The sequence below is a fragment of the Molossus molossus genome, unplaced genomic scaffold (genome assembly GCF_014108415.1).
Source record: "Molossus molossus isolate mMolMol1 unplaced genomic scaffold, mMolMol1.p scaffold_m16_p_13, whole genome shotgun sequence".
Lineage (NCBI taxonomy): Eukaryota > Metazoa > Chordata > Mammalia > Chiroptera > Molossidae > Molossus > Molossus molossus.
Genome location: NW_023425348.1, coordinates 91,989,807 through 92,013,911, shown reverse-complemented (window position 1 = coordinate 92,013,911; position 24,105 = coordinate 91,989,807). Strand labels below are relative to the sequence as shown.

General features: G+C 55.3%; 3 protein-coding genes and 1 non-coding gene across 6 annotated transcripts; 3 read left to right on the top strand and 1 right to left on the bottom strand.

Annotated features, from left to right (window-relative positions):
* Nucleotides 1–1,554: 1,554 nt before the first annotated feature.
* SLC29A2 (solute carrier family 29 member 2) lies at nucleotides 1,555–8,745 on the top strand. The gene is made up of 11 exons (XM_036259836.1): nucleotides 1,555–2,195; nucleotides 3,556–3,716; nucleotides 3,879–4,018; nucleotides 4,405–4,539; nucleotides 5,173–5,270; nucleotides 5,458–5,542; nucleotides 6,082–6,218; nucleotides 6,480–6,585; nucleotides 6,682–6,767; nucleotides 7,547–7,746; nucleotides 8,423–8,745. The coding sequence occupies exons 1-11, from the start codon at nucleotides 1,974–1,976 to the stop codon at nucleotides 8,532–8,534; spliced, it is 1,482 nt and encodes a 493-aa protein (XP_036115729.1). The 5' UTR covers nucleotides 1,555–1,973; the 3' UTR covers nucleotides 8,535–8,745.
* A 4,802-nt stretch (nucleotides 8,746–13,547) lies between these two features.
* TRNAS-GCU lies at nucleotides 13,548–13,629 on the bottom strand. The gene has a single exon. It is a non-coding gene; the product is annotated as a tRNA-Ser (tRNA).
* Nucleotides 13,630–14,135: 506 nt separating this feature from the next.
* Nucleotides 14,136–16,401, top strand: B4GAT1 (beta-1,4-glucuronyltransferase 1). Its single transcript, XM_036258633.1, has 2 exons — nucleotides 14,136–15,309; nucleotides 15,557–16,401. Exons 1-2 carry the CDS (start codon nucleotides 14,254–14,256, stop codon nucleotides 15,746–15,748), a joined length of 1,248 nt encoding a protein of 415 aa, XP_036114526.1. The 5' UTR covers nucleotides 14,136–14,253; the 3' UTR covers nucleotides 15,749–16,401.
* Nucleotides 16,402–16,687: 286 nt separating this feature from the next.
* On the top strand, nucleotides 16,688–23,979 carry BRMS1 (BRMS1 transcriptional repressor and anoikis regulator). Of its 3 annotated transcripts, none has more exons than XM_036259215.1 (10): nucleotides 16,688–16,802; nucleotides 19,446–19,591; nucleotides 19,674–19,791; nucleotides 19,952–20,079; nucleotides 20,246–20,325; nucleotides 20,405–20,501; nucleotides 21,068–21,160; nucleotides 22,529–22,593; nucleotides 22,981–23,020; nucleotides 23,426–23,975. In XM_036259215.1, the coding sequence occupies exons 2-10, from the start codon at nucleotides 19,453–19,455 to the stop codon at nucleotides 23,431–23,433; spliced, it is 768 nt and encodes a 255-aa protein (XP_036115108.1). In that variant the 5' UTR covers nucleotides 16,688–16,802; nucleotides 19,446–19,452; the 3' UTR covers nucleotides 23,434–23,975. The 3 variants fall into 3 exon arrangements, with proteins under 3 accessions (XP_036115108.1, XP_036115109.1, XP_036115110.1); XM_036259216.1 differs by having other exon boundaries at nucleotides 19,701–19,791; nucleotides 23,426–23,971; XM_036259217.1 differs by lacking the exon at nucleotides 21,068–21,160 and having other exon boundaries at nucleotides 23,426–23,979.
* Nucleotides 23,980–24,105: the final 126 nt, after the last annotated feature.

Genomic DNA, 24,105 nt, shown 5'->3' with positions numbered 1-24,105 from the left:
GGTAAGTTCCCTTAGGGGGAACCGAACCCGGAACTCTCCGCTTCGTGGGCCGACGCTCTAACCGCTGAGCCAAACTGGCCAAGGCTGGTAAGTGTATTTTTAAATGTAATTATACTTAATTGTATTTAATTTAAAATAAATTAATAAGTTTATTTATTAAACTACATATAATTTTATTTTTCAAAGAAAAGTACATATCATTACCATAAATAGGAAACCTGCATGAATAGCCCTAAAAATAGAGCAAGTATAAAAATAGAAGAAACTTAATGAAAGTTATTAATGTCTATTTAGATCAAACTATTAGCCGAAGCTCTGAGGCCAGCTCTTCGTTAGAGAGAGGGAGAGATTAACAAGTGTTAGAAACATGTTAGTACTGAACTGAGACCTCCCCCGTTGATATTGCAAAGACTTGAAAGCAAACTTTTTCTTTCAGTGTTATTTCATGCCGTCTCTGTTCTCCCAAAAATCTCTTCTGTATCACTGCGATCCATTTATTCACCAAGCACCTGCTATGGACCAGGTTGTGGCGCTAGATGTTTGCAATAATAAAACACTGAACCAGGCAAGCACAGTCCTTGCCTCACAGACTCACAGTCGGCTGGAGGAAGAAAACACAAGTAATCTGGGAGTGGCCATAATATGTCTTATGAATAATGTGCAAGTTAGAGCCTCTCAGTTCCGCATCCTCTAGATGCACGGTGACTGCAGAGAAAACAAACCACGACATATTGTATGAGTTAAAGTAAATTAATTTCAAAATTACAATGGCCGGTCTATAATCTTTCCAAGTTTTTCACAGAAAAAAAAAAGGAGGTGGGTGCATGTTAATATGTTTGATGTGATGTGACCTGGAACCACCGAAAGTCATTTCTTTTTTCTCTTTTCTAGCGGCAGTGGTGGACGGGCACGAGACGAGGCTGAGGAAGGAGCCTGGACTCACCGCCGGGTCACCCTTTCCGCGGAGCCTTTGCTGAACCCCCCACTGCTCGGACACAGCTCAGCCTCACCGCCAACGGGACGCCGGCTCGGACGCCCCACTGCGGCCCCGGCGCGCGCTGTGCGGCCCGAAGACCCGGCAGCTCCCGGCACCCGCTGGGGTAGGAGGGGCCGCCTGTCTTCCCGACCGGCCTGGGGGCTCAGCCAGCACCCGCACCTGCCCTCTCCTCGGCCTTCTGAAGCACCCTGCTCGGCTCAACCAGCCAGGACCTCCGGCGAGACGGTCTCTGGCCTTCCCGGGCGCTGGCCCTTCTCGGGTTACTCCCTGGTCCTGGGCTCGGCAGGCCCGCGGCCGGCCGGCCCTCCGTGGGCTCCCACGTTAGGGGGCGCTAGCGCGGCTCCGGCACCCCCTGGGAGTCGGTGGGGGCAGAGCACCGCGTCAGGTCCGCTCCGGGGCTCCCAGCGCGGGGCGGGGCGGGGCAGGACCGGGACAGGCGCCTGCGGAGAGCCGAGGCGCACGGGACCTTGCCGGACCAACCGCCTCCGCACCGCAATGGGCTGCGCGTGAAGCCGCGGGTCCAGGGACTGTGAAGCCAGGCCAGGGTCGAAGTCCGCGTCTGGAGTCCCTGACCCTGGAGGTGGACAGGGGCGGGGCGACGCTCTGTCCCCGCCCCGGGGCGGAGCCGAGGTCCGACTGCGGTGGGTTAGACTCCGGGAAATTGGCCTGCAGCTCCCTACCCGACTCACGCCTCTCCCCTCCCCTTGCGGGGAGACCCGAACCCCTCCCTCTGCCCACCGCCAGCAAGAACGAGTCTCCAGGGTGCTCTGGTCCTCGGCTCCGCGCAGGTGCAGGTGCAGGTGCCGCCCCCCACCTCTCTCCACCCAGGCGCATCCGGCCGGGCGGCCATGGCGCGAGGAGACATCCCGCGGGACAGGCAAGTTGGGGGCTGAGTGGGGTTCGAACGGAAATCTGGGCGGCCGTAGGCAGCGCAGACCTGCTTCCTCTGGGCGCTCTAAGGCTCAAAGCAGACCGGATGGAACTACAGTTCCCATCAGCCGCCATCCTCCTCTGCCTGGGCCGGGTGATGGGCGCTGTAGTCTACTCTCCAGAGGGGGTGGAAAGGGTAGCCGAGGAGGTGCGTCCTCGGGGTGACCTTCCGACTGATTCCCACAGCTACCACCTGGTCGGGATCAGCTTCTTTATCCTTGGGCTGGGCACTCTCCTTCCCTGGAACTTCTTCATCACGGCCATCCCGGTGAGACTCGCGGCCGGAGTGACAGCCCCACGGCCACCACCACTGTCCCTCCAGCCGCCTTGGACCTGTGGTGTACAGGCGCTTTTTCTACCACGCCGCCTTTGACTCTGCAATGCCGCGTGTCTGCCGAAGCATGGAGCCTTTGAGGGGAGGTGCCTCTCTCATGGCTAGGAAGGCCAAGCTTTCAGGGATCAGGGAGTTCTGTGAAACCTCCGCCTGTGTGTCATTATTCCTGGACTAGTGACTCCAAAACTGGGTTATCCAAGCCTTTGGTTTTTTTTAAAATAGTACAAATTACATTCATTCATCCAACAAATAGCTAATGTGCACCTACTGTGGTCCAGGCCGTGTCTTGGCACTAGGGGTACAGGAGGAAACATTACAGAGGAAGGTTCCATCCTCACAGAACTTATGTGCTCTCAAGGGAAGGCAGAAATGTAGGGCTTATGTCTCTTTGGGACTGGGTTATTCATGTATATTCAGTACCAGAACTTTCCAGATGCTCTTCAGTGCCTGGCTCGGTGCTGGGCCCTGGAGACCCAAAATGGAACCAGCCCCTGGTCTTGAAAGCAAGATGGATGACAAAGAGCTATTAGAAATGTCACTTGACACTTGGCATCCCAGGCTTGGAGCAGAGTCCTGTGGGTCCCTAGGGGAGGAAACAATTCCGTCTGCTTCAGGGAAGAGGTGATTTGTAACTTGGGAGAAAGGTAGTAAAGCATTGGGGAGGGAGGTGGAGAAAGAGGGCAGAGCATTCCAGGCAGCCTTGCAAAGGCCCAGAGGCAGGGGCGTGCCAGCTTGTTCAGAGAAAGGGAGCTTAGTGGAACAAAGCAGGAGATGGGGCACAAAGGGAGGCCGGGGTCTGGTACAGAAGGACCTCAGGTGCTCTTCCAAAACCTTGAGGCTTTGCCCTGTGGGCAGTAGGGAGCCATGGGCAGAGGGCAGGGAGAGTTAAGCAGGATGTGTGTTCCAGAGAAAATGTAGTTGGTCAGCACCTAGGCTAGAGCCTGGCTTACTATACGCTCAATAAATACTCAGGAATCTAGAAGCTGCTGTAGGAGTGGAAGTGGGGGCTGGAACCAGGGCACTGAAGAAGAGGGGTGATCTGGAGATGGAGCAAAGGCCCATTTGGGGGTTCTAGGGTTTGGGCTCTGTCCCAGACTTCTGCTGTTCAATTCAGTGCACAGTCACTGAGCTCCAACTGTGTGTCAGGTGCTGGGAACAGTATAAGGACAAACAGGGACAGTCCCCACAGAAATTAACAGCCATCCCAAGGGGGGTGATGTGCAAGGAAGAGGCTGGGGATTCCTGAGGGTATTTGTAGGGTGACTCTGTCCTCCCTCTCTCGGCATCCCGGCAGTACTTCCAAGGGCGGCTGGCAGGGGCCAACAGCACTGCTTGGACCTTGGGCACCAACCACACCAGCCCTGCAGACACCTTCAACTTCAACAACTGGGTGACGCTGCTGTCCCAGCTGCCCCTGCTGCTCTTCACACTCCTCAACTCCTTCCTGTACCAGTGGTGAGAGGCCCGTCTCTGGGTTCCCTCCCAGGCCATCCTCTGTTGTCCCCGCCCTGCCCCTGCTGAGGCAGCTCCATCTGGGCCCTGGGCTAAACCTCTTGCTCACCTCCTTGGGCTCAGCTAGCTGATGCCCACTCTGCTCCCCCCCCCCCCCATGAGCAGCATTCCTGAGACGGTGCGGATTCTGGGCAGCCTGCTGGTCATCCTGCTGCTCTTTGCCCTGACAGCAGCGTTGGTCAAGGTGGACATGAGACCTGGACCCTTCTTCTCCATCACCATGGCCTCTGTCTGGTTCATCAACTGTGAGCACTGCCCCTACCCACCTCCCTGCCCAGCCCACCCAGGGTTTCACTCAGCCTCTTTTTGTAACTGAAAGGGTCCAGTGTATTGAAAAAGGGAAGGCAGCAGCAGCATCATATCCCTGATGAGAAACTGAAGCCCAGAGGGAGAGGAAAGTCACTTGTGCCAGGCCCCACAGTGACCTAATTACTGGCCTCCAGCTCCTAGACCTGCAGGTCTATGGACGAACCTCAGAAAAGGAGGGAAGGGAGTACTTACACCAGAGTACCAGGAGTCTTCTGCCTGCCAACCTGTCCAGAATCTGCTGTGCCCCCTGCTGCCACCTCCTCCAGGGAGCCCCCGAGGCCTGCCTACTTGAGTGGCAGCCCCCATTCTTGTCCCTCTACAGCCTTCTGTGCAGTTCTGCAGGGCAGCCTCTTCGGGCAGCTGGGCACCATGCCTTCCACCTACAGCACCCTCTTCCTCAGTGGCCAGGGCCTAGCTGGGATCTTCGCTGCTCTTGCCATGCTCCTGTCCATGGCCAGTGAGTAGACCTGCGTGGCTGATAGGCAAGGGTGGCCCCTGGGATTCTGGGGGGTAGGGAGAGTGTGCCAGGAGTGAGATGCCTTGGGTTCTGGGTAGAGCCAGAGGTGACGGGGTAAGGGGGGCGGGGGATTGGGTTTGGGGCAGGGAGCAGGGCCCTTGGGTTCTGCAGTGATAGAGTGACTGGGTGAGGATTGGGTTACCTTGGAGCCAGGGGCAGGATCCCTGAGGCCAGCACTGGTATGAGGCTGAGGGAAGGAGGAACAGAACAGGTTTGGGTTTCAGATAGACTTGTGTTCAAATCCCAGTTCCACTGCTCCCTAGTGGGGGGCATTGGACAAGACACCTAATCTGTGTCAGCACCCCCTCGAAATGGTTATTATAGCTCCACCTCAGATTGTAAGGAGCATGCGATAATAATGAGCACATAGTGGGTGCTCAAAAAAAATGGCACGTAGGGAAGAGTGAGAGAGGTAAAGGGCTGGGGTGGGGCCTGCACAAGATCCCCGTCTGCCAGGGAGAGGAGCGGGGAGGCTGGGAGAGGAACCTGAGAAGGTCATAATGGGAAGTTGTTAGTCCTGTGGGAGCAAGTGGGACCAACTACCTCCCCGCTGCAGCTGGTGTTTCTGCACAGGTGGCGTGGATGCCCAGACCTCTGCCCTGGTGTACTTCATCACACCCTGTGTGGGCATCTTCGTGTCCATCATGTGTTACCTGAGTCTGCCCTACATGGTGAGCCTGGCATTGAACTTGAGGCTGCACTTCAGAGCATCTCAGATACAGCCCTGACCTGAGTCTGAGGCCCCAAGAGATGCCAGGGGAGGTAGAGGGGACTCCAGCCTCTATCTAAGCCAACAGGGTATGGAGGGATCCAGAGACCTCAACCAAACCAGGCAGGACCAACGCTTTCCTTCTGCAGGAGCTCGCCCGCTACTACCTGGCCAAGAAACCATCGTTGGCACAAGGTCAGGAGCTGGAGACCAAAGCTGAGCTCCTCCAGTCTGGTGAGCCCCAGACCTTCCTGGGGAGGTGGAGACCCAGAGGAAGCTAGATCCACCTCTGCTGGGGAAGATTTTCTCACTGTCCCCAACTACAGCCCTCGCCCCTCGTAGTAGCCTTATTTGAGCAGAGGCAGAAAAAAGATCATGAATGGAAGTCAATGGGATTAAAGTCATCCCCTTCGGGCCCCGGATTCCTCCTCTATAAAACGAGGAGGCAGTTGAACTTCAGGCATGCAAGTTCTGGATTCAGTATGAATTCTGGCTTCACAACATCCAAGCTGTGTGACACTGGGCAAGTCACTTAACCCCTCTAAGCCTCCATTTCCTTATTTGTAGAGCAATGGTAGTGAGATAATTTTTTGAGGTGCTTAATCTGCCTGGCACATGTATGTGCTTAATAAATAGCAGCTGAGCATACTTCTGTTGTTGATTCTCTTTGCCTAAACCCTGGGTTGAAGCAGCGTCGCTTGTGTTCATTGCTGGAAATCTCCCTGTCACAGTGAGGGTCACAGGCATGACCCTCCCCTCCCTTCTTACCCCAGATGAGAAGAACGGGATTCCCAACAGCCCTCAGAAGGCAGCCCTGACTCTGGGTCTTGACCCTGAGAAGGAGCTGGAGGTGGAGACAGAGGAAGCCCAGCAGCCAGGGAAACCTTCCGTTTTCACTGTCTTCCGAAAGGTTTGGCTTGGATATAACCCCCAACCACCATCCCTGGGGAAAGAGACGGCTGCTCTCTTCAGCCCTCCCTGGAGACCCAGAATGGAATGGGGCCTTAGTACTCACCTTGTCCACCCCAAGGTGACAGAGTCCTAGTGAGGCGGGAACTCAGCTGGGCCAGGCCCCAGGTATCCTGCTCCCAAGGGCTTTGGCAGAGGGGTCGGGGCAGTGTTAGGCCTCAGGTCTGCCCCACCTGCTCACACCCCTGCCTCCGGCTCCCAGATCTGGCTGACGGCGCTGTGCCTTGTGTTGGTCTTCACAGTCACCCTGTCTGTCTTCCCCGCCATCACAGCCATGGTGACCAGCTCCACCAGTCCTGGAAAGTGGAGTGAGTGTTGGGAAGCAGAGAGGGCTGGGCAGGGGAGTGAAGGGGAGGGAAGGAAGACAAGAGTCGGGACCAGGATGAGCCCTCTCTCTCTCCCAGGTCAGTTCTTCAACCCGATCTGCTGCTTTCTTCTCTTCAACATCATGGACTGGCTGGGACGGAGCCTGACTTCTTACTTCCTGTGGGTAAGCACACCTGGGTGGGGATCTGATGGTTTTAGGAAGCAGTTGGGGATCAGAGGGTGTGAAGGAGCACAGAAAGGTGATGTCCCAATAGTCCAACTAGTCTGGGCCTGGCAATGGGACAGCCCGCCAGCTGGTAGTGAGCACCCTGCTCCAAGAGGTATCCAGGCCAGAGCTTGGACTGTGAGCTCCTTGAAAGCAGAACCTATGTCCAATTGATCTGTGTCCTCAGCATCCAGCCCAGGGCCCAGCCCTCAGTGCTCAGAGGCTGTTGTGTGGAGGTTCCTATGCCACGTGAGAGGGGAGACAAGATTCCTAGTGTTTGGATTGCTTTGAGCCAAGATGCTGCATTATTAAATGAAATCTTTCAAGGAGACACAACAAATAAAGTAGATCAAAGGGGAGCTTCTCTGATCCAAGCAGGATGGGGCTTGGATCCCCAGCTTCCAGTCCCACTCAGCAACCCCATCTACCTCAAAGGGGTCTGTGGAACCCCCAGGGGTGTTTGGAGGAAACAAGTTTGAAAATCAAAGATGCTATCTAGGTCCTCTTCCAGTTCTTCCATGGAGAGACCACAAGCTGGAGATCAGGAGAGGCAGAGGCCAGTCCTTGAATGCTGGGTGGCCTTGGCCCAGCCCCTTGCTCTCCAAAGGCCTCAGAGCTGGCTCCTTACTGGCACATGTAGGGTAGCTCAGAGGAGGTGAGGGATGAGTCTATCCTGGGTGCCCTTGAAGCAGAGACCCTGCTCCCAAGGACTGTCCTGACCCCAGCTTCTGCCGCAGCCGGACCAGGACAGCCGGCTGCTGCCCCTGCTAGTCTGCCTGCGCGTCCTGTTCATCCCGCTCTTCATGCTGTGCCATGTGCCCGAGAAGTCCCGGCTGCCCATCCTCTTCCCACAGGATGCCTACTTCATCACCTTCATGCTGCTCTTTGCCATTTCCAACGGTTACCTGGTGTCCCTCACCATGTGCCTGGCACCCAGGTCTGGGGATGGCTGGGAGGGACTGGGAATGGGGAGGTGGGCTAGCTCTCTGAGGGGGGACAAGGGAGGGCCCTTCTGCTCTGGCCAGCCCAGCCCCAGCTGTCTCCAGGCTTGCTGGCGCCGCCCTGTGGGGTCAGGCCTTAACTGCAGGAACTGGGAAGAAGGTGACTCCACTAGGGAGGTTCCTGCCCAGTAAAGTCACCTAGGCACTGGTTCTGGGGCCTCCTCCCTGGGCCTCAGTTTCCCCATCTGTGAAATATACGGGTTGGACTATCATTTCTTAGGGCCTAGCTACTCCCCAAATTCTCAGTTGAAGGAGAGCTGAAGTTTTGCTCAAAAGCAGGGGGCGTGAGCTGTTTACTATAGGGACAGTGGAGTCGAGAATCCAGAGAGGTGGCGGGGGCAGGCAGTTTGGGGACATTTTATCGAGGGAAGGCAGTTGAATCTAGAATCCTATAATAGTGGACCCCAGGGGATCCAGAGTTATCCTTGTCCAGGGTCCTCATTTCACAGATCAGGAAACAAGTCCAGAGAGAGGGGCCTAATTTCCATGACCTGGAGGTTGGGTCAGCCCAGACTAGAACTCAGGTGTCTTGTAAGGAGGGCAGGGGACACTGGGGCTGGGTCCAGGTTTGGCTAGGCATTTTCTAAGAGCTCCTGCCCTTGTGTGTTCTAGGCAGGTACTGCCACACGAGAGGGAGGTGGCCGGCGCCCTCATGACCTTCTTCCTGGCCCTGGGGCTGTCCTGTGGAGCATCCCTCTCCTTCCTCTTCAAGGCGCTGCTCTGAAGGCTCCATGTAGGGTTCTCCCAGCAGCTCTCTTCTCGCTGTGCCTCGGAGCTGAGACCCAGCGCAGAGGAATGGGGAGCCGGGCTCAAGCCTCTGCTGGGCTGCGGCTCCTTGGTCTGGAGGTACCAGGAGGAGGCAGATGCTGTCTCCTCCCCAGGCTGGCAGCCACTTGGGGGCTGCGAGGAAGAATTCTCCACCAATCATTCCAACCCTCACCAGGATGGAGGTGACACACAGAGATGGACAATCTAGACACACATAAGACCTCATTGAAAGGGTGGCAATCAGGGAAAAGAAGGCCGAGGGTCACGGCCCTTCCTCACCATCAGGAGTATTTATTTGTTCATCACAGGAAACAGACCTGCTCATCAAGGGGGGTCGGAGGCCACAGGCGGGGCCTCGCCGAGGGTGTGGCAGGTATGGCCCCGGCCTCAGGTTCAGAGTGGATGTGTGGGCCAGCCCAGGGCAGGGACTTTCCTCTCCCAGCCCTCCGTGACCCCACAGTCAGTCTCAGACCCCAGGACAGAAGATGCAGGGAAGGTGAGGGGAGCAGAGAGAGAGCACGAGTATTAGGGATCGGAGGGAGCTCGAAGGACTCTCTGGGCCTCAAACAGTATTTTCATTGCCAACACTTAACTGTCTCCACTCCTCAGAGCCCCCTGGGCCTGGCCCCAGGTCTGTAGTTAGCCTGTATGTGTGCACTACACTTTACAGTTTGGAAGGCTCTTCCCACCTGCTCTCTCACGAAGCTGAATTGGGGCCCTTGGAGGGAGCCAGGCAGGGGTTGTACTCCCCCTCTGTACAGGTGAGGAAACAGTCCCAGGGGTAAATGACTGGTTCGTGGCAGAGCTGGGACCCAGCCCCGCCTCCCTCCTCCCTGTAGGTGCTGTTCTTCCTGCCTGATTCCTGCTTCTCTTCTTCAAGGGACTCAGGGCAGAACCCACCTTTCTGCTGTTTCTCTCTCTGACCCTGCTCCTGGGTCCAATAACAATCTTCGTCATTTGTATAATGAATTCACTGAGTCTTTCTTTCCAAAGTGCTTTCAGCTCTGTTGGCTTTGATGAGCTGGAGAGGTAGGGGAACGATTATAGCCATTTGGCAGATAGGATGACTGTGGCCCCAAGAGGGGCAGTTTTGTGGGCATCCCTGTGACGGCTCAGGGGCATTGGCCTGCAAGGAGCCCTGTACTCCTGGGCAGAGCACCTGGCTGCAAGGACGACTGTCGCTCTTCCCTTCCTCTGGTCTCTGCCGCCCCAGGCTTCCCCTTCTCAGAAATGGCGCTTTACAGAGGCAGTCAGCCAGTTCTCTAGAGGGATGGGGGAGAGGCTTGCTTCACCACACAACTGTTCTGCCCTGCCCAGCCCAGAGAAAGGCAAGGGTTTTGTTGTTGTTGTTGTTTTTGCCATTTTAGGCACTGGCCTTGCTGCGTACTTGCCCTCCTGCCTTCCATGAACATTCACAGAGCAGCTGTTATATGCCAGGAGCTGAGCCAGCATAGCCCTCTGCTCAGAAGCCAGAGGCTGTTTGCTATCAAAGAGGAAAGTGAAGCAATACATGACTTTGACAGCTGAAATAAAGCCACAGGGAAATCTCAAGTGAGGATTCATTTCTTTGACCACTAGTCAGTGTGCCAGGCCCTGGCTGGTCTGGTGACTCTGAAACAAAGGAGACATGGCCCCTGCTCCCAAGACTATGGGAAGCAGAATGTAACTTGTGGGGATGGGGCTTGTGAGGAGCCTGCAGAAGTGTGTAATGTAAGACTCCAGAAGAGGGCCACTGATCCTACTGGGAAGTCAGGGCAGGCATCCCAAAGGAGGCATTCTGCCCGCTGGGCCTTGAGGCATGAATATGAGTTTGCTGGGCTGGAGTGGGGGAAGGGATCCCAGACAGAGGTACCAGACTATGTGGAAGGCATAGATGTGGAATATTCAGGGAACAGTGGGACTTCTGGCGGGCAGTGGGTGAGGAAGCCCCTAGGATGTGAGGGAGGGAGAAGAGAAGATGAGGCTGTCGCACTGGGTTGGGGACAAGTGATAAAGGACCTTAGTGATGAGGACTAGAGAGTGGAGGAGGGATTCAGGAGAGAAGCGGGTGTCCGCCTCTGCAGAGGCCATTTAGCTTAGCTGTTAAGTGCATGTTCACTGACCCAGAGTCGGGTTCAAAGCCAGGCCCCTTCAGAACGCAAGGTGATTCACACACAAAAACACACCATACACCACATTAATAGAATGAAAGAAGAAAACCACATGATCATCTAAATGGATGCAGATAAAGCATCTGACAAAATCCAACACTCTTTCAAGATGAAAACACCCAACAAACAAGGAAAAGATAGGAACTTCTTCAACCTGATAAGGGGCATTTATGAAAAACCCATAACTGTCATTTTCAATGGTGAAAGACTGAAAGCCTTCCCCCCAGGATCAGGAACAAGAAGAGGATCCCCACTTTCACCAAGTCATCTGTTTACCTTTGTAACGGAAGTTCCAGCCAGAGCAATTTGGCAAGAAAGAAAAATAAAAGGCATCCAAATTGGAAGTGAAGAAGTAAAATTACCCAGATTCACAAGTGGTATATACATACACAGAAAATACTAAAGAATCCACACACATACCCATACAAAACGAGTATAGCTAATAAATTCAGCAAAGTTGCAGGATTCAAGATCAACACAGCCCTGGCCAGTTTGGCTCAGCGGTTAGAGCGTCGACCTGCGGTCCGGAGAGACCCGGGTTCGGTTCCCGCTAAGGGCACGTACTTCGGTTGCAGTTTGTCCCCGGCCCTGGTTGGTCGTTCAGGTGGCAGCCACTTGATGTGTCCCTTCACATCGATGTTTCTCTCTCTCTCTCCCTCCCACTCTATCTGTACGAAAAATGGAAAAATATCCTTGGGTGAGGATAAAAAAAAAAAAAAGATCAACACAGAATATAGTTGTATTTCTACACATACAATTCTGATGAGTGGGTTTTCCCCTCACTAGGTCACACTCTGACACCTGTTGAGCATCCTACAATGTAACTCAATCTGACACTATCTACCTGGAGAGAGCATCGGATTCCACAAGGTGAGAACTCAGATCACAAGACAGCCCCACTCCAGATGCCAGTGGCTTGCTAGTCCAGGTTGTAACCTGCACTTCTGACCAACTGGCTATAAATCAGGTTCGAGCACCCCCTGCCCCATCCTGGGGTTCAATTAATTTGCTGGAGCAGCTCACAACACTTGGAGAGACATTTTCTTACTGGATTACAGGCTTATTATAAAAGGCTATAAGTCACGACCAGCCAGCTGGAAGAGTGTAGGGCAAAGTATGTGGGCAGCAGACCCCTTGTTAATGGTTTTTAACTCTGCTCTTTGAATGTGCCATGCCCTAGTCCATCACAGCCAACCCTCACCCTGGCCAGGTCTCTCTGCCCACAATAGAGGCTTGTGGCCTTCCTCTGTCCCCTTCCATGTGGCTTTCCTTGACACCTGCCAAGCCCCGTCACTATTTTCCAGACCCCCCTTAGACTAGAACCCCTGAGAACACTTCAGAAGCCTCTGATTTAGCCATTCAGTGAACATGAACTGATGCCTGCTGTGTGGTTAGCATTGCAGTAGGTGAGGGAGGAGTATTGTGGGTGATGCCCCAGCAAACTGAGGTAGAAAATAGGTATTGTGTGCATTCTGTAGATGAAACACAAATGTTCAAAGGGCCGGGGGTGGGCAGGGAAGGTGTGGAGACTGGCAAAGAGAAGACCATTTGCAAAGACTCTCACGCTCTGGCCAATTGTTACCTTGGGGAAATGCAGGCCTGGTATTGCCAGGTCTTCCAGAATGAAAACAGAAGTTGGAAATGTGGATTTTATGTCAAATCTCCTGGTCACCAAAGTTAACAACTAACATAATTCAAATTGTTATTTTTATCCCTGGCCGGTTTGGCTCAGTGGTTGGAGCGTTCGCCTGCGGACCAGAGAGTCCTGGGTTTGGTTCCCGCTAGGGGCACGTACCAAAACAAACAAATTGTTATTTTTAAATACTGAGCAAGCAGGTCAAAGAAAACCACATCTGGCTTCTGAGTCTTCAGTTTGCAAGGCCTGAGCTGAAAGAATCTGTGCTAACCTTTCGCCTCTGGCACAGGTCACCGTGAACACCTTCAAGGACAGTACCTGTGTTTCCTGCAAGACTTCATTCCGGGTGCCTAACACAGTCCTTGGTCTGGGCAGCTCAGTCGGTGTTATTGCTGGGGGCTGTGGAATATAGGTCTCCTGGTCAGTCTTCATCTCGACAACCTTGGCTCCCCACCATCCATGGCGTAGTGGAGAAACACCTTACCCTCACACTCCAGGCCCTCCCGGCTGTCCCAGAGCACCTTCTCAAGACTCACAACGCTCAGATAGTTATTCAGTCAAAGTACCTGCCCTTCCCCACAGCCTCTCCTCTTCTAAAAATCCACTGGTCAATTCAATTATTCCACAAACACTCATTAAGTGCCTTCTGTATAAGGCTGGTGTTAGAATATTCAAGACCGTGTGTGTGTGTGTGTGTGTGTGTGTGTGTGTGTAGTGGATACAAGGTCTCCCAGACCGTGTGTGTGTGTGTGTGTGTGTGTGTGTGTGTGTAGTGGATACAAGGTCTCCCTCCTGGGAGAATTGCTGTGGGGAGGAGAATCCTTGGGCTGAATAGAGTAGTAATTTAAATGATCCAACTCCACCCTAACCACCACCACCACCACTTAAGTTCCACTGCTTTAGACAGTAAGGGGGTGCTTCTCTGATTAATACACTAGCCCCTAATTTGGCATTGGCCAGAAGTCCTGTTCTGGTCTTCAAGGTGCCACGGAACGCTGGGCCCTCTGTCCAGGGAGAAAGAAAAGCACACCTCTAACCCTGCTCAGAAGGTTCAGATGCAGAGTATGAAAAGCCCGAAGAGGGAGGAGAGGCATGGTGAACAAAGAGGCCGGTGTTGTGTCTAATTCTCTCCAGACCCGCGGGATATAGAAAATAAAGACTTATCTCCTGTGTAAAACACAACCGACGAGGATGGGATTCGAACCCATGCGTGCAAAGCACAATGGATTAGCAGTCCATCGCCTTAACCACTCGGCCACCTCGTCCCATGTAAAAGTGCTCCTTTTCCAGATTCCCTTATCTCTTACCTCCTCCGTATTCTCCGAGCCTCTATACTCACTTTTAGTGCAGCCTTTGTAGGATCTGCAGGAGGGAGAGACAGCAGAAAGGTTTTGTGTGTCTGTGTGTGCGTGTGCGTGTGCATGTGCGTGTGTGTGTGTGTGTTCCTTTTCTCCCGCAGCAGCCGGGAACCCGCACCATCCTTCACCAAGCTGCAGCTGAGTCCTGCCACGGTTTCCCCTCCCTGAGTCCGGAACGAACGCGCCTAGGTTTCAGGACGCGCTCGGTCCAGGGGGCTCGCGCCCTGGCCGGGAGGGAGTGGGTGCAGTCGTTGGGAACCCGGTGGTGCGGCTGCGGGCAGCTCCAGCATTTGCAAAGCGCGCCGCGCGAGCTGCGATTGCAGTAGCTCCTCCACGCGTGCAGGGGGCGACCTGGCGCGCCCGCTGGTCCGTGCGGGCAGGAGGGGCTGTGCACAGGGCTCGGCTCGCCTCGGCTCGCTTCGGCTGCGCTCGGCGGGCTGCGGTAAATCCGGGCTTGCGGTGGCTGGCAAGGCTGTGGCCGGGTGGTCCCTACTGCGCGCCCCGAGCCCCGAGCCCCGAGCCCCGAGAACCATGCAGATGTCCTACGCCATCCGGTGCGCCTTCTACCAGCTGCTGCTGGCCGCGCTAATGCTTGTGGCGATGCTGCAGCTACTCTACCTGTCGCTGCTGTCCGGGCTGCACGGACAGGAGGAGCAAGATCAGTATTTTGAGTTCTTCCCCCCGTCCCCGCGGTCCGTGGACCAGGTCAAGGCGCAACTCCGAACCGCGCTGGCCTCCGGAGGCGTCCTGGACGTCAGCGGCGACTACCGCGTCTATAGGGGCCTACTGAAGACCACCATGGACCCCAATGATGTGATCCTGGCCACGCACGCCAGCGTGGACAACCTGCTACATCTATCGGGCCTGTTGGAGCGCTGGGAGGGCCCGCTATCCGTGTCAGTGTTCGCAGCCACCAAGGAGGAGGCGCAGCTGGCCACGGTGCTGACCTACGCGCTGAGCAGCCACTGCCCCGATATGCGTGCCAGAGTCGCCATGCACCTCGTGTGTCCCTCGCGCTATGAGGCTGCTGTGCCCGATCCCCGGGAGCCAGGGGAGTTTGCCCTGCTGCGGTCCTGCCAGGAGGTCTTTGACAAGCTAGCCAGGGTGGCCCAGCCTGGGATCAATTACGCGCTGGGTACCAATGTCTCTTACCCCAATAACCTGCTGAGAAATCTGGCTCGTGAGGGGGCCAACTATGCTCTGGTAATCGATGTGGACATGGTGCCCAGCGAGGGATTGTGGAGAGGCCTGCGAGAAATGCTGGATCAGAGCAAGCAGTGGGCAGGGACAGCGCTGGTGGTGCCTGCCTTTGAGATCCGCCGAGCCCGCCGCATGCCCACAAATAAGAATGAGCTGCTGCAGCTCTACCAGGTGGGCGAGGTGCGGCCCTTCTATTATGGGCTGTGCACGCCCTGCCAGGCGCCCACCAACTACTCCCGCTGGGTTAACCTTCCCGAAGAGACCTTGCTGAGGCCTGCCTACGTGGTGCCTTGGCAGGATCCGTGGGAGCCATTCTACGTGGCTGGAGGCAAGGTTCCCACCTTCGATGAACGCTTTCGTCAGTACGGCTTCAATCGTATCAGCCAGGTGCCTATAAGGGAGAGGGTAGGGGAAATGGGGCAGGAAGGGTGCGAGGTCAAGAAGCTATGAGTGGCCCTGGATGGGAAGGGGGCATCGAGGCAGGAAGGATCATAGTTCAGTAGTGGTTGGATGTTGTGGAAGATCCAGGATGCTCTTCCAGAAGAGAAGGGATGCTGGAGTTGGCTTTAGGGATGTCAGTCTTGGCCCTAAGGAATGTCATCAAACTTTGCTGACTTATCTCTCCCCCCCACAGGCCTGTGAGCTGCACGTGGCAGGATTTGATTTCGAGGTGCTGAATGAAGGTTTCCTGGTTCATAAAGGCTTCAAAGAAGCCTTGAAGTTCCATCCCCAAAAGGAGGCTGAAAATCAACACAATAAGATTCTTTACCGCCAGTTCAAACAGGAGTTGAAGGCCAAGTACCCCGACTCCCCCCGTCATTGCTGAGTCCTACCCTGCCCTAGTCTGAGAAGTCTCAGTTTCCTCTCTCCTTAGGCCACCCCTCAGGCCTGACAGGGGTAAGAAACGTCACTCCACTTTCCAGTGGTAGCTGTGGTGTTGGAACACTGGACTTGAATATGAGGTGCTGGGATCAAGTCCTAGCTTTACCACTAACTAGCTGTGTGGCCTTGAGCAAATCCTGTTCCCTCTCTGAGCCTCAGTTACTCCGTCTGTAAAAAAGGAGGTGAAAATATCTACCTCACAGAACTGTTGGGAGGCTCAGATGAGATGCTATATGTGAAAACATTCTGTAAGCTTCGTACAAATGTGAAGTATTATTAGTATTATTACAGTATTATTGTTATTATTGTTATTATTAACAATCTTGGGTGGGTAGGCAGTAGGAGAGCAAAAAGTATGAATGGGGCAGAGATGAGAAGACTTGAGTACTTAACAAAATGGGCTTTTGGGAAAGAAATCAGATAAAGGCTTTGAATTTAGTTCTTAGCTTTTGGGCTGAAGCCTAAACTTCTTGGTTCTCCCAGGACTCGGGAGTTCTGGAGAAGGGAAGGGTCTGCAAGTTCTGTACCCTCGAATAGGCTCGGCTGGGTTATTTGCCTACCAATGACAATTTGTAAATAAATGAGTGTTCACAACCACAGCTGGCTCCATTACTCTCCTGAACCGGGCAGGCGGAGGGGTCGCGGGTTCTTCTCTTTCACGCCGCGGGGAGTTGGTGGAAGATGACCGCAAACCAAGGGGCACCAGCTGTAAAACAAGGAAACCACAAGGGTTTTTTCGGTGTGAATGTCGACCGGTTGCTATAGAAACCAGTGCACGGTATCCCAGCATGCTTCACGTCAGCTGTCCAATTGTGAGGTTCCCAACGGGCGCCTGTTGATGACGAATACGGAAGCGCGGGCAGGCCCCGCCTCCCGGTAAAGAGGGACGGGCGCAGCGCTTCCGGGAGTCGGGCAGCGGCGGCCAGCACCCGCAACTGCGGGCACCAGGCACCTGTCAGAGAGTCTCGGACTTGAGGCCGGAGGCTCTACTCCCTGCGGTGCGTAACGCCACCCATGGTGTCCAGTTCGGTTTCTCCAGCTAGTCGGTTGGAGCCCGCCCAATCTCCAGGGCCGAAGCGCAGACTTAACCGGCCGGACGCGTGCAGGGCCGCGGGCCCCAAGCTGGCAGCGGAAGAGCCAGTGGTTCTGCTGCTCGCGCCAGCCTGTACTGGGATGGAGCGGGGCGGGAGGCCCCGGGCGCGCCTTGGAGGGGCTGAGTTGTCCTCTTCGAGGGTGGGGACCGTGGAGGCCTGCCTTCGAGATGCTCACTTTCTGAAAAAATAACTTGCATGTGCACAGCGCCTTACAATTTGCTTTTCCATCCCTTACCCCAGCAATCTTTACAACACTCAGAGTAGCAGTGGTTATTCCCTCTCTACCCGGGGTAAGGAGAGGAGATTGTGATTTAATTGGGCTCGTTCAGTAGAATAAGAGGCACCTGGAGGAACTACCCCCCTCTCCACCCCCGCCCTTTCTGGTCCCGATTACGTTGCATCTTGCCAAGTAAATATACTTAACAGCGAAGAGGAATTGCAGAATTTGGAAACTGCTGGAACTAAGGCTTGAGAATGGAAACGATGAGACAGGTTTGGAGAATCGGGGTGTTTTCAGATCAGGTTCAGGCTATTTGTGAAATCATTGAGGAATGTGACTAAACTCTCCTCAAGTCCAGTTATTTTACAAAACTGGAATTGCTTTCAAGGAAGGTTAACAGAACACTTTGGGTTTGCTACCACTACAGGGGCCTGGGGCTAGCAGTAGTAAAAGCCAACCCCTGCCTCTCAAAAGTTTGTTTTGTTTAATTTGTATTTTCGAATCCTCCAGTCATCAAGTGAGTCAGTACTGTGCTAGGCGAATAAGGCACATGTGCAGCCCTGCCCTGGTGAGGTTTGGGGTCTCATGAGATGGGCAAATAGAGAGGAATTGTAAGCAAATAAGGCTTCCTGGAGTAGGGTCTACTCCAACCTAAAGGACTACAAAACAGTACACAGAGAAGTTGGAAGAACATCACAGTGTAACGGAACCTTCAGTAGGCAGAGAGATTATCTGTTGAGAGGCCTATTTAGTCTCCTCTTAGATGATCTCTTGGCAGCATTTGGTACTGCCACCTCTTCCTTCTGGAATTCTCTCCATGACTTTGAGTTTTTCATCCTCCACCTCTTGGTAATTTCCTTCTCCTTTGCAGAGGTCTCATCTTCGGCCCCTTTGGTGACCCTGAGAGTTCTATCACGGATGTCTTCTCACTCCTCACATTATGCCTTGCTGGTTGCACCCTCTCTCAGAGTCTGAAGAACTTTCTCTGTGCCATTGACCAGATCTCTGCAGCCCAGATTTCTCTGAGGCTGAGACTCATGTGCCCCTTCTGTCATTTCGGGGCCTTTGCATGTGCTGCTCTACTTGAAATGCTCCCTCCGTCGACCAGATCAGCTCATCTGTCTGGCTCACCTTCGTCTGCAAGCACTCATGCTGCAGCAGCTCCAGGGCCCCGTTAGATGCCTCTCCCACACGCCCCCGCTCTCAGCTCTTCTCTCACCACACTAATCGATGTTTCTTTGCCTTTCTTCCCCAGGAACTTGTAAACAACACAACTGTCTGTCACAGTTGTGCCCAGCACCTACCATGGTGTCTGATGAGTGAATAATATATTCACTTCAATAAATATTAGATGAGTGAATAAAAGAAGGAATGCTGCCCTGGCCAGTTTGGCTCAGCGGTTGGAGAATTGGCCTGTGGACCAGAGAGTCCCGGGTTTGGTTCCCGCTAGGGGCACGTACCAAAACAAAAGAAGAAGGAATGCTTAACAGTGTGCAGTGTTGCTGAGAAAGCAGCTATGATAAGCACTGAAAAATATTGGCATTAGTCACAAGGAGGTTGTGGGTTAACTACAGGATTAGTGTCAGCTGTGTGGGGATGCAGAAACAAATCGCAACAAGGAGGTGAAAGAGCAGGAAGAGCAAGTATGCACAGGCCTCGAAAGGTGTAGCTGTGAGGTGGAAATGGGGAGCAGTTCAATGGAATGGGGTGAGGTTTCTGCTTTTCCTAAATGGTGGGAAATTACCTGAGCATGTCCCAAGTTCCACGGAAAGGAACTGCCAGGAGGGAGCGCTGCAGACGAAGGCCCAGAGGAAGCAAGAATGGGACGGCCCAGGGCACAGTGAGAAGACAAGAGGTTGTAGAGCGTTCTCAGGAAGAGACATGGAGGGCATTATAAGCAGAAGGAACGGCACAAGGTGCCTGGTGTATTCAAGACTTGGCTATTAGGTGGTGGGGTGAAGGAGCTGGACCAGTGGTTCGACTCTAGTCTGTGCAGGGCCTTGAAAGCCGCAGTCAGAACTTCGGGCCCAGTCCCGCAGGCAGTGGGGAGCCCACCGTTGGCCTTTCCCATCTTATGGATCATCACCTTGGTCAGGATTCCCAGGATTGAGATCACCAACAGTGTCCAGGGTCATGAGCATTTCCATGGCTTCTGGGAGATGTGCAGGCAGGGCCACTTGCACCTTCTCCACCCAGTGTGTGCTCAGGGTGTGGCGAGTCCAGTCACTTCCCCAGCTGCGGTCGGGCTTCACTTGACTCCTCTAGTGGCCACTTTCCTGTTTGGAGCTGTGGGCAACGGGGAGTGATGGCTCCACTCCTCCTTCCAGAGCCCAGATGCCGATCCAGCCTCCAAGCAAAGACACAGAAGACATGGAAGGAGAGGGCGATTCAGCCGCTGAGATGAATGGGGAGGAAGAAGAGAGTGAGGAGGAACGAAGTGGAAGCCAGACCGAGTCTGAGGAGGAGAGCTCAGGTGAGAAACGCGCGCGTGTGCACGCACGCGCGCACACACACACACACACACACACACACACGAGTGCCTGCCCACTCCTCAGCTGGCCCTGACTGGCCTCTTGTCCCAGAGATGGACGATGAGGACTACGAACGGCGCCGCAGCGAATGCGTCAATGAGATGCTGGACCTGGAAAAGCAGTTCTCAGAGCTAAAGGAGAAGTGAGCGCGGGACACCTGGGGCTGGGTCTTCGGACCGCTGGGGTGAGGAGGCTGCAGGCAGAGGTGGCTGAGGCCAGGAGTGAGCGAGAGCCTAATGCAGGGCCTGCCATGGGTCAGGTCCTCCATATGTGTTTACGGATGAGCACATTCTACCTCCCAGGTTGTTCAGGGAACGACTGAGTCAGCTGCGGATGCGGCTGGAGGAAGTAGGGGCTGAGAGAGCGCCTGAATACACAGAGCCCCTGGGGGGCCTGCAGCGGAGCCTCAAGATTCGCATTCAGGTGGCAGGTTTGTGGGCTGTCCTGTGCCCGGGTGTGGCCCCCAGTCTCCCTCCCTGTTCCCCTACCAACCCATGGTCCCTTCCTGTCACCCCTGCCCTGCCCATGGCACTACTTTTGGGGCACTGGGGTCCCTGGGCAAGCTGGGCCTCTCATCCCCCTCCCTCCCTCTGCAGGAATCTACAAGGGCTTCTGTCTGGATGTGATCAGGAATAAGTATGAGTGTGAGCTGCAGGGAGCTAAACAGCACCTGGAGGTGACTGATGGGCGCCTAGGGAGGAGGACTGAAGTGGCCCACCTGTCCCTCTTGGCTGAGCTGCTCCCTCCTCTTCCAGAGTGAGAAGCTGCTGCTCTATGACACCCTGCAGGGGGAGCTGCAGGAGCGCATCCAGAGGCTGGAGGAGGACCGCCAGAGCCTGGACATCAGCTCTGGTGAGGCAAGGGGTGGCCCTGAGCCCCTTGTCCCAGGCCTGGCTCTGTCAGTGCCCACCTCCTGCCTGGACCGTAGCCTCCCTGCCTGCTCAAGGGGATAGTAAGAGGGGTGGCTATGGGGACCGAATGAAACCAGGCACGGAAGGGGCCTGGCCCAGTGCCTGGCACACAGTGGGGGTCTAGGAAGAGTGGGTCCCCCTGTTCCCCTTTGCCCCTGCTCTCTTTCTAGAACAGGAGGTAACATTCTGACATCCACACACACAGTAGCCATAGTCCCCTCCATATCCATAGTGCCTACCATTGTACAGGGCTCTGGGGAGGCAGGAATTGTCATCATTCCACTGTTCACTAAACAAATGAAGAAACTGAGGCCCAAAGACATGCAGTGACCTCTTTCCCAGGTTGTATATCCGTGCAGTTGGGACCTGAACTCAGCTTCCAACCCCCAAGTCCAGGGTTCTCTCTGCTGTCCTGGGAGGTGGTGAATGGGGAAGGGCAGGCTCGGAGGGTGGGGTTGTCCTGGGAGGGCCAGCACCATGATCCTGACTCTGGGTCTGGGGACACAGAGTGGTGGGATGACAAACTGCACGCCAGAGGCAGCTCAAAGACCTGGGACTCCCTGCCGCCCAGCAAGAGGAAGAAGGCACCCCTCGTCTCTGGTATCCTTCCACCCACAGGGCCTGAGCGGGGCAGGATGGCCGGGCCAGCTCCAGAGCCGGGGGAGGGAGTGGAAGGGCGTGGAAGAGAGAGTCAGACTAGACACATTTGTGGTCACTTGGCCTCATGTGGCCGTGCTCAGGCAGACCCAGCTGTCAGGAATTTTTGTGGGGTGTGGGTCTCTCCTGGGCTGTGTAGACTGGCAAAGCAGAAACATCCGTTCAGTGACCTCCCATGACTTCCCTCAGGCCCTCTGGCTCTCCCCAGTCCCAGGCCTTCCCACCCCATGCCCTCGTCGTGGAGCGCCTTCTGCTGTCTGCCTGTTCAGCGCTTGTCTCAGACGCGCTCTCCTGTGAAGCCTCTCAGCCTTCTCCCAGTAGCTATGGCTTCTTTCTTCCTTTCTGTCTTTCTGTCTTTGTCTCTGTCTTTCTGTCTGTCTGTCTTTCTGTCTTTCTTCCTTTCTTTCTGTCTTTCTTTCTTTCTTTTTGGTATGTGCCCCTAGCGGGAACCGAAACTGGGACACTCTGGTCCGCAGGCTGACACTCCATCCGCTGAGCCAAACCGGCCAGGGCTATGGCTTTTTTCTTATCTGCATCCTTGTGGCCTAACCCGGGCCACCCGCATCCCATATGGGAGCAGTTGCCTCCGCCCCACCTTAGGCATGAGCCCCTTCAGTTCAGGGCCTGCTGTGCCTTTATCCTTCTGGCATAGCCCAGCGCAGAGCCGAACTGAATTCTCACCCCTGCTCCCACCCCTTCCCACGTTCCTGCAGTGACCAGTCTACAGGCATCCACCGCCTGGTGATAGGAATCAGGTTCAGGAAGGAAGGGCGGGAGGAATCTGGACTGCACGGACTTGAGGAGTGAATGGGAGGTGAGGGTGTGGAGTTGTCAGGTACAGAGTACAGGAGGGCAGAGTGGATGGTCCCCAGAGGGGCGTGTGAGACCAAAGGAGGATTGTTACCAGAATGGAAGAGACTGGAGTCTATGTGTAGATGGGGAAAGGGGCCAGATGAGAGGACAGGAATAGAAGAAGCAAAGTCCCTAAGGTGGGATGGGCCTTGGCCTACTGACCTGGAGACCGGGGAGAGGAGGTGAGCAGGAGCCCAGATAGGGAGGCAGCAGACTCGGTGAATAGGCCATAGCCACACACACCCACCCAGAGAACCCGGGGGGCCAAGAGGTAGGAGGTGGAACCCGAGCTCTAACCCATGTCCTAAGCATTACCTCTTGGTGTTAGAGCTCTTGGGCCCTGCCCTGGCCGGTTTGGCTCAGCGGTTAGAGCGTCAGCCTGCGGTCCTGAGAGCTCCTGGGCCCAGGCCGTCACCTGTCCCCTGCTCTGTGCTTTCTGCTTCCTTGACCCTGCTGCAGGCCCTTACATCGTGTACATGCTGCAGGAGATCGACATCCTGGAGGACTGGACAGCTATCAAAAAGGTGCGTCTCAGAAGGGCCTGGCAGTGCAGGTCCCACCCCGGACACCAGCTCGGCTCTGCAGGCTCTCTACCCCGGGCTTTCTGAGCCTCCCTGGTGTTGCTGCCAGCCCATAAGCCATTTGCCCAAGGCTGCTCTGGAGGAGGGAGCTTCTTTCTTGTTCCAGGGCAGGCTGTAGAGGGTGGGAGAAAGGGATGTTGGCAAAGCGGCTGGGCTAACCAGGCCTCTGACAGGAGGTCACATCAGAGCTTTGTCTAAAAAGTGTCTTGTGCTCCCCTCCCAACCAGTGCACACTGGCCCAGCAGCCCTTGCCCCGGAGCGGCTGGTGTGGAGGGGACTTGCCAAGCTGGAGGCAGGCTCTCAGCAGGGCTTTTCTTCTCCCCCACCCAGGCTAGGGCAGCTGTATCCCCTCAGAAGAGAAAGCCAGATGGTAAGAACCACAGGGCGTTCCCACCTCCTCCACCCCTTCCCCAGCCTTGCCTCCAGAAAGGAGCCCAGCGAAAGGCACTGGCTGTGTCAGATCAGTGGCCCAGAGTCCGGACAGTGGGGTTTGGGGGCACTGTGGGAGTTTGGGAGCAGGAACCAGGGTGGGGGTGGGGAAGCCCTGAGTTGATGGGGCTCGGGGATAGAGGAGTTCCCACCAGGGTTGGTCAGGGAGGGCTGGAATACTAAGCCCCAGCAGCTGGGGGGCTCTGGGGACCCAGAGTACTGATGGGCCCACAGGTGAGGGCCAGGCCAAGGCCACTCCTCTTAGTTCCCCAGATGAAGTGCTACCTCCCTCTCATTTCAGCCTCCTCTTACCTGCAATGATTTTCCCCTTCCCACATACCCCCAGGACCTTGACCCTGTGACTCACAGCCAATGGCCCTGCCACCTCGGAGCATCAGGCACCAAACCCAGGATTTGCATTTTCCTGCTGCCAAAAGGCAGACTGACAAGCCCCTCAGGGTCCTCCGGTGCCCTGCCCTCCAGCCATCACCGGTCTGGACTCCTGCCCCTCAGGGCTTGGACAGCTGTGGCCCGTAGCTGTTCTAGTCAGGCAACACTGTCCTCCATCCCCAACCAGCCCCTGCCTTCCCTGCCAGAGGTCCGGCCCTCGGTCCGATCCGCCCTGGCAAAGACCTGCCCCTCCTAAGCACATCCTTCCTGCTGACCTTGGACCTGGCTCCGTCACCGAGCCAGTGAGTTGGTCCCACTTCATAGGAACTCTGAGCCAGAAATTACAGTTTGGGGCCCTGTCCTGGCTCCTGCCACGGTGAGAAGACAAGCTCCCCAGGTCTCCTCAAGGCAGCCCTTGGCGCCCGCCTCCCACGTTGTGGGGACTGGAATTAAAACATTTCCTGGGTCTCTGGCGTGACCCACGTGCGTCTGATTTACCTTGCAAGGCAATCACAGCTCCCATGGGGAGTGCTGACACAGGCAGTCTCTCCTGGGCTCCCTGTACCTCTCACTGCCCAGCAGGAGCCTGCCCACTCTGCCTTGGGGTATGGACTGGGGAAAGGGGGACTCTTCTAC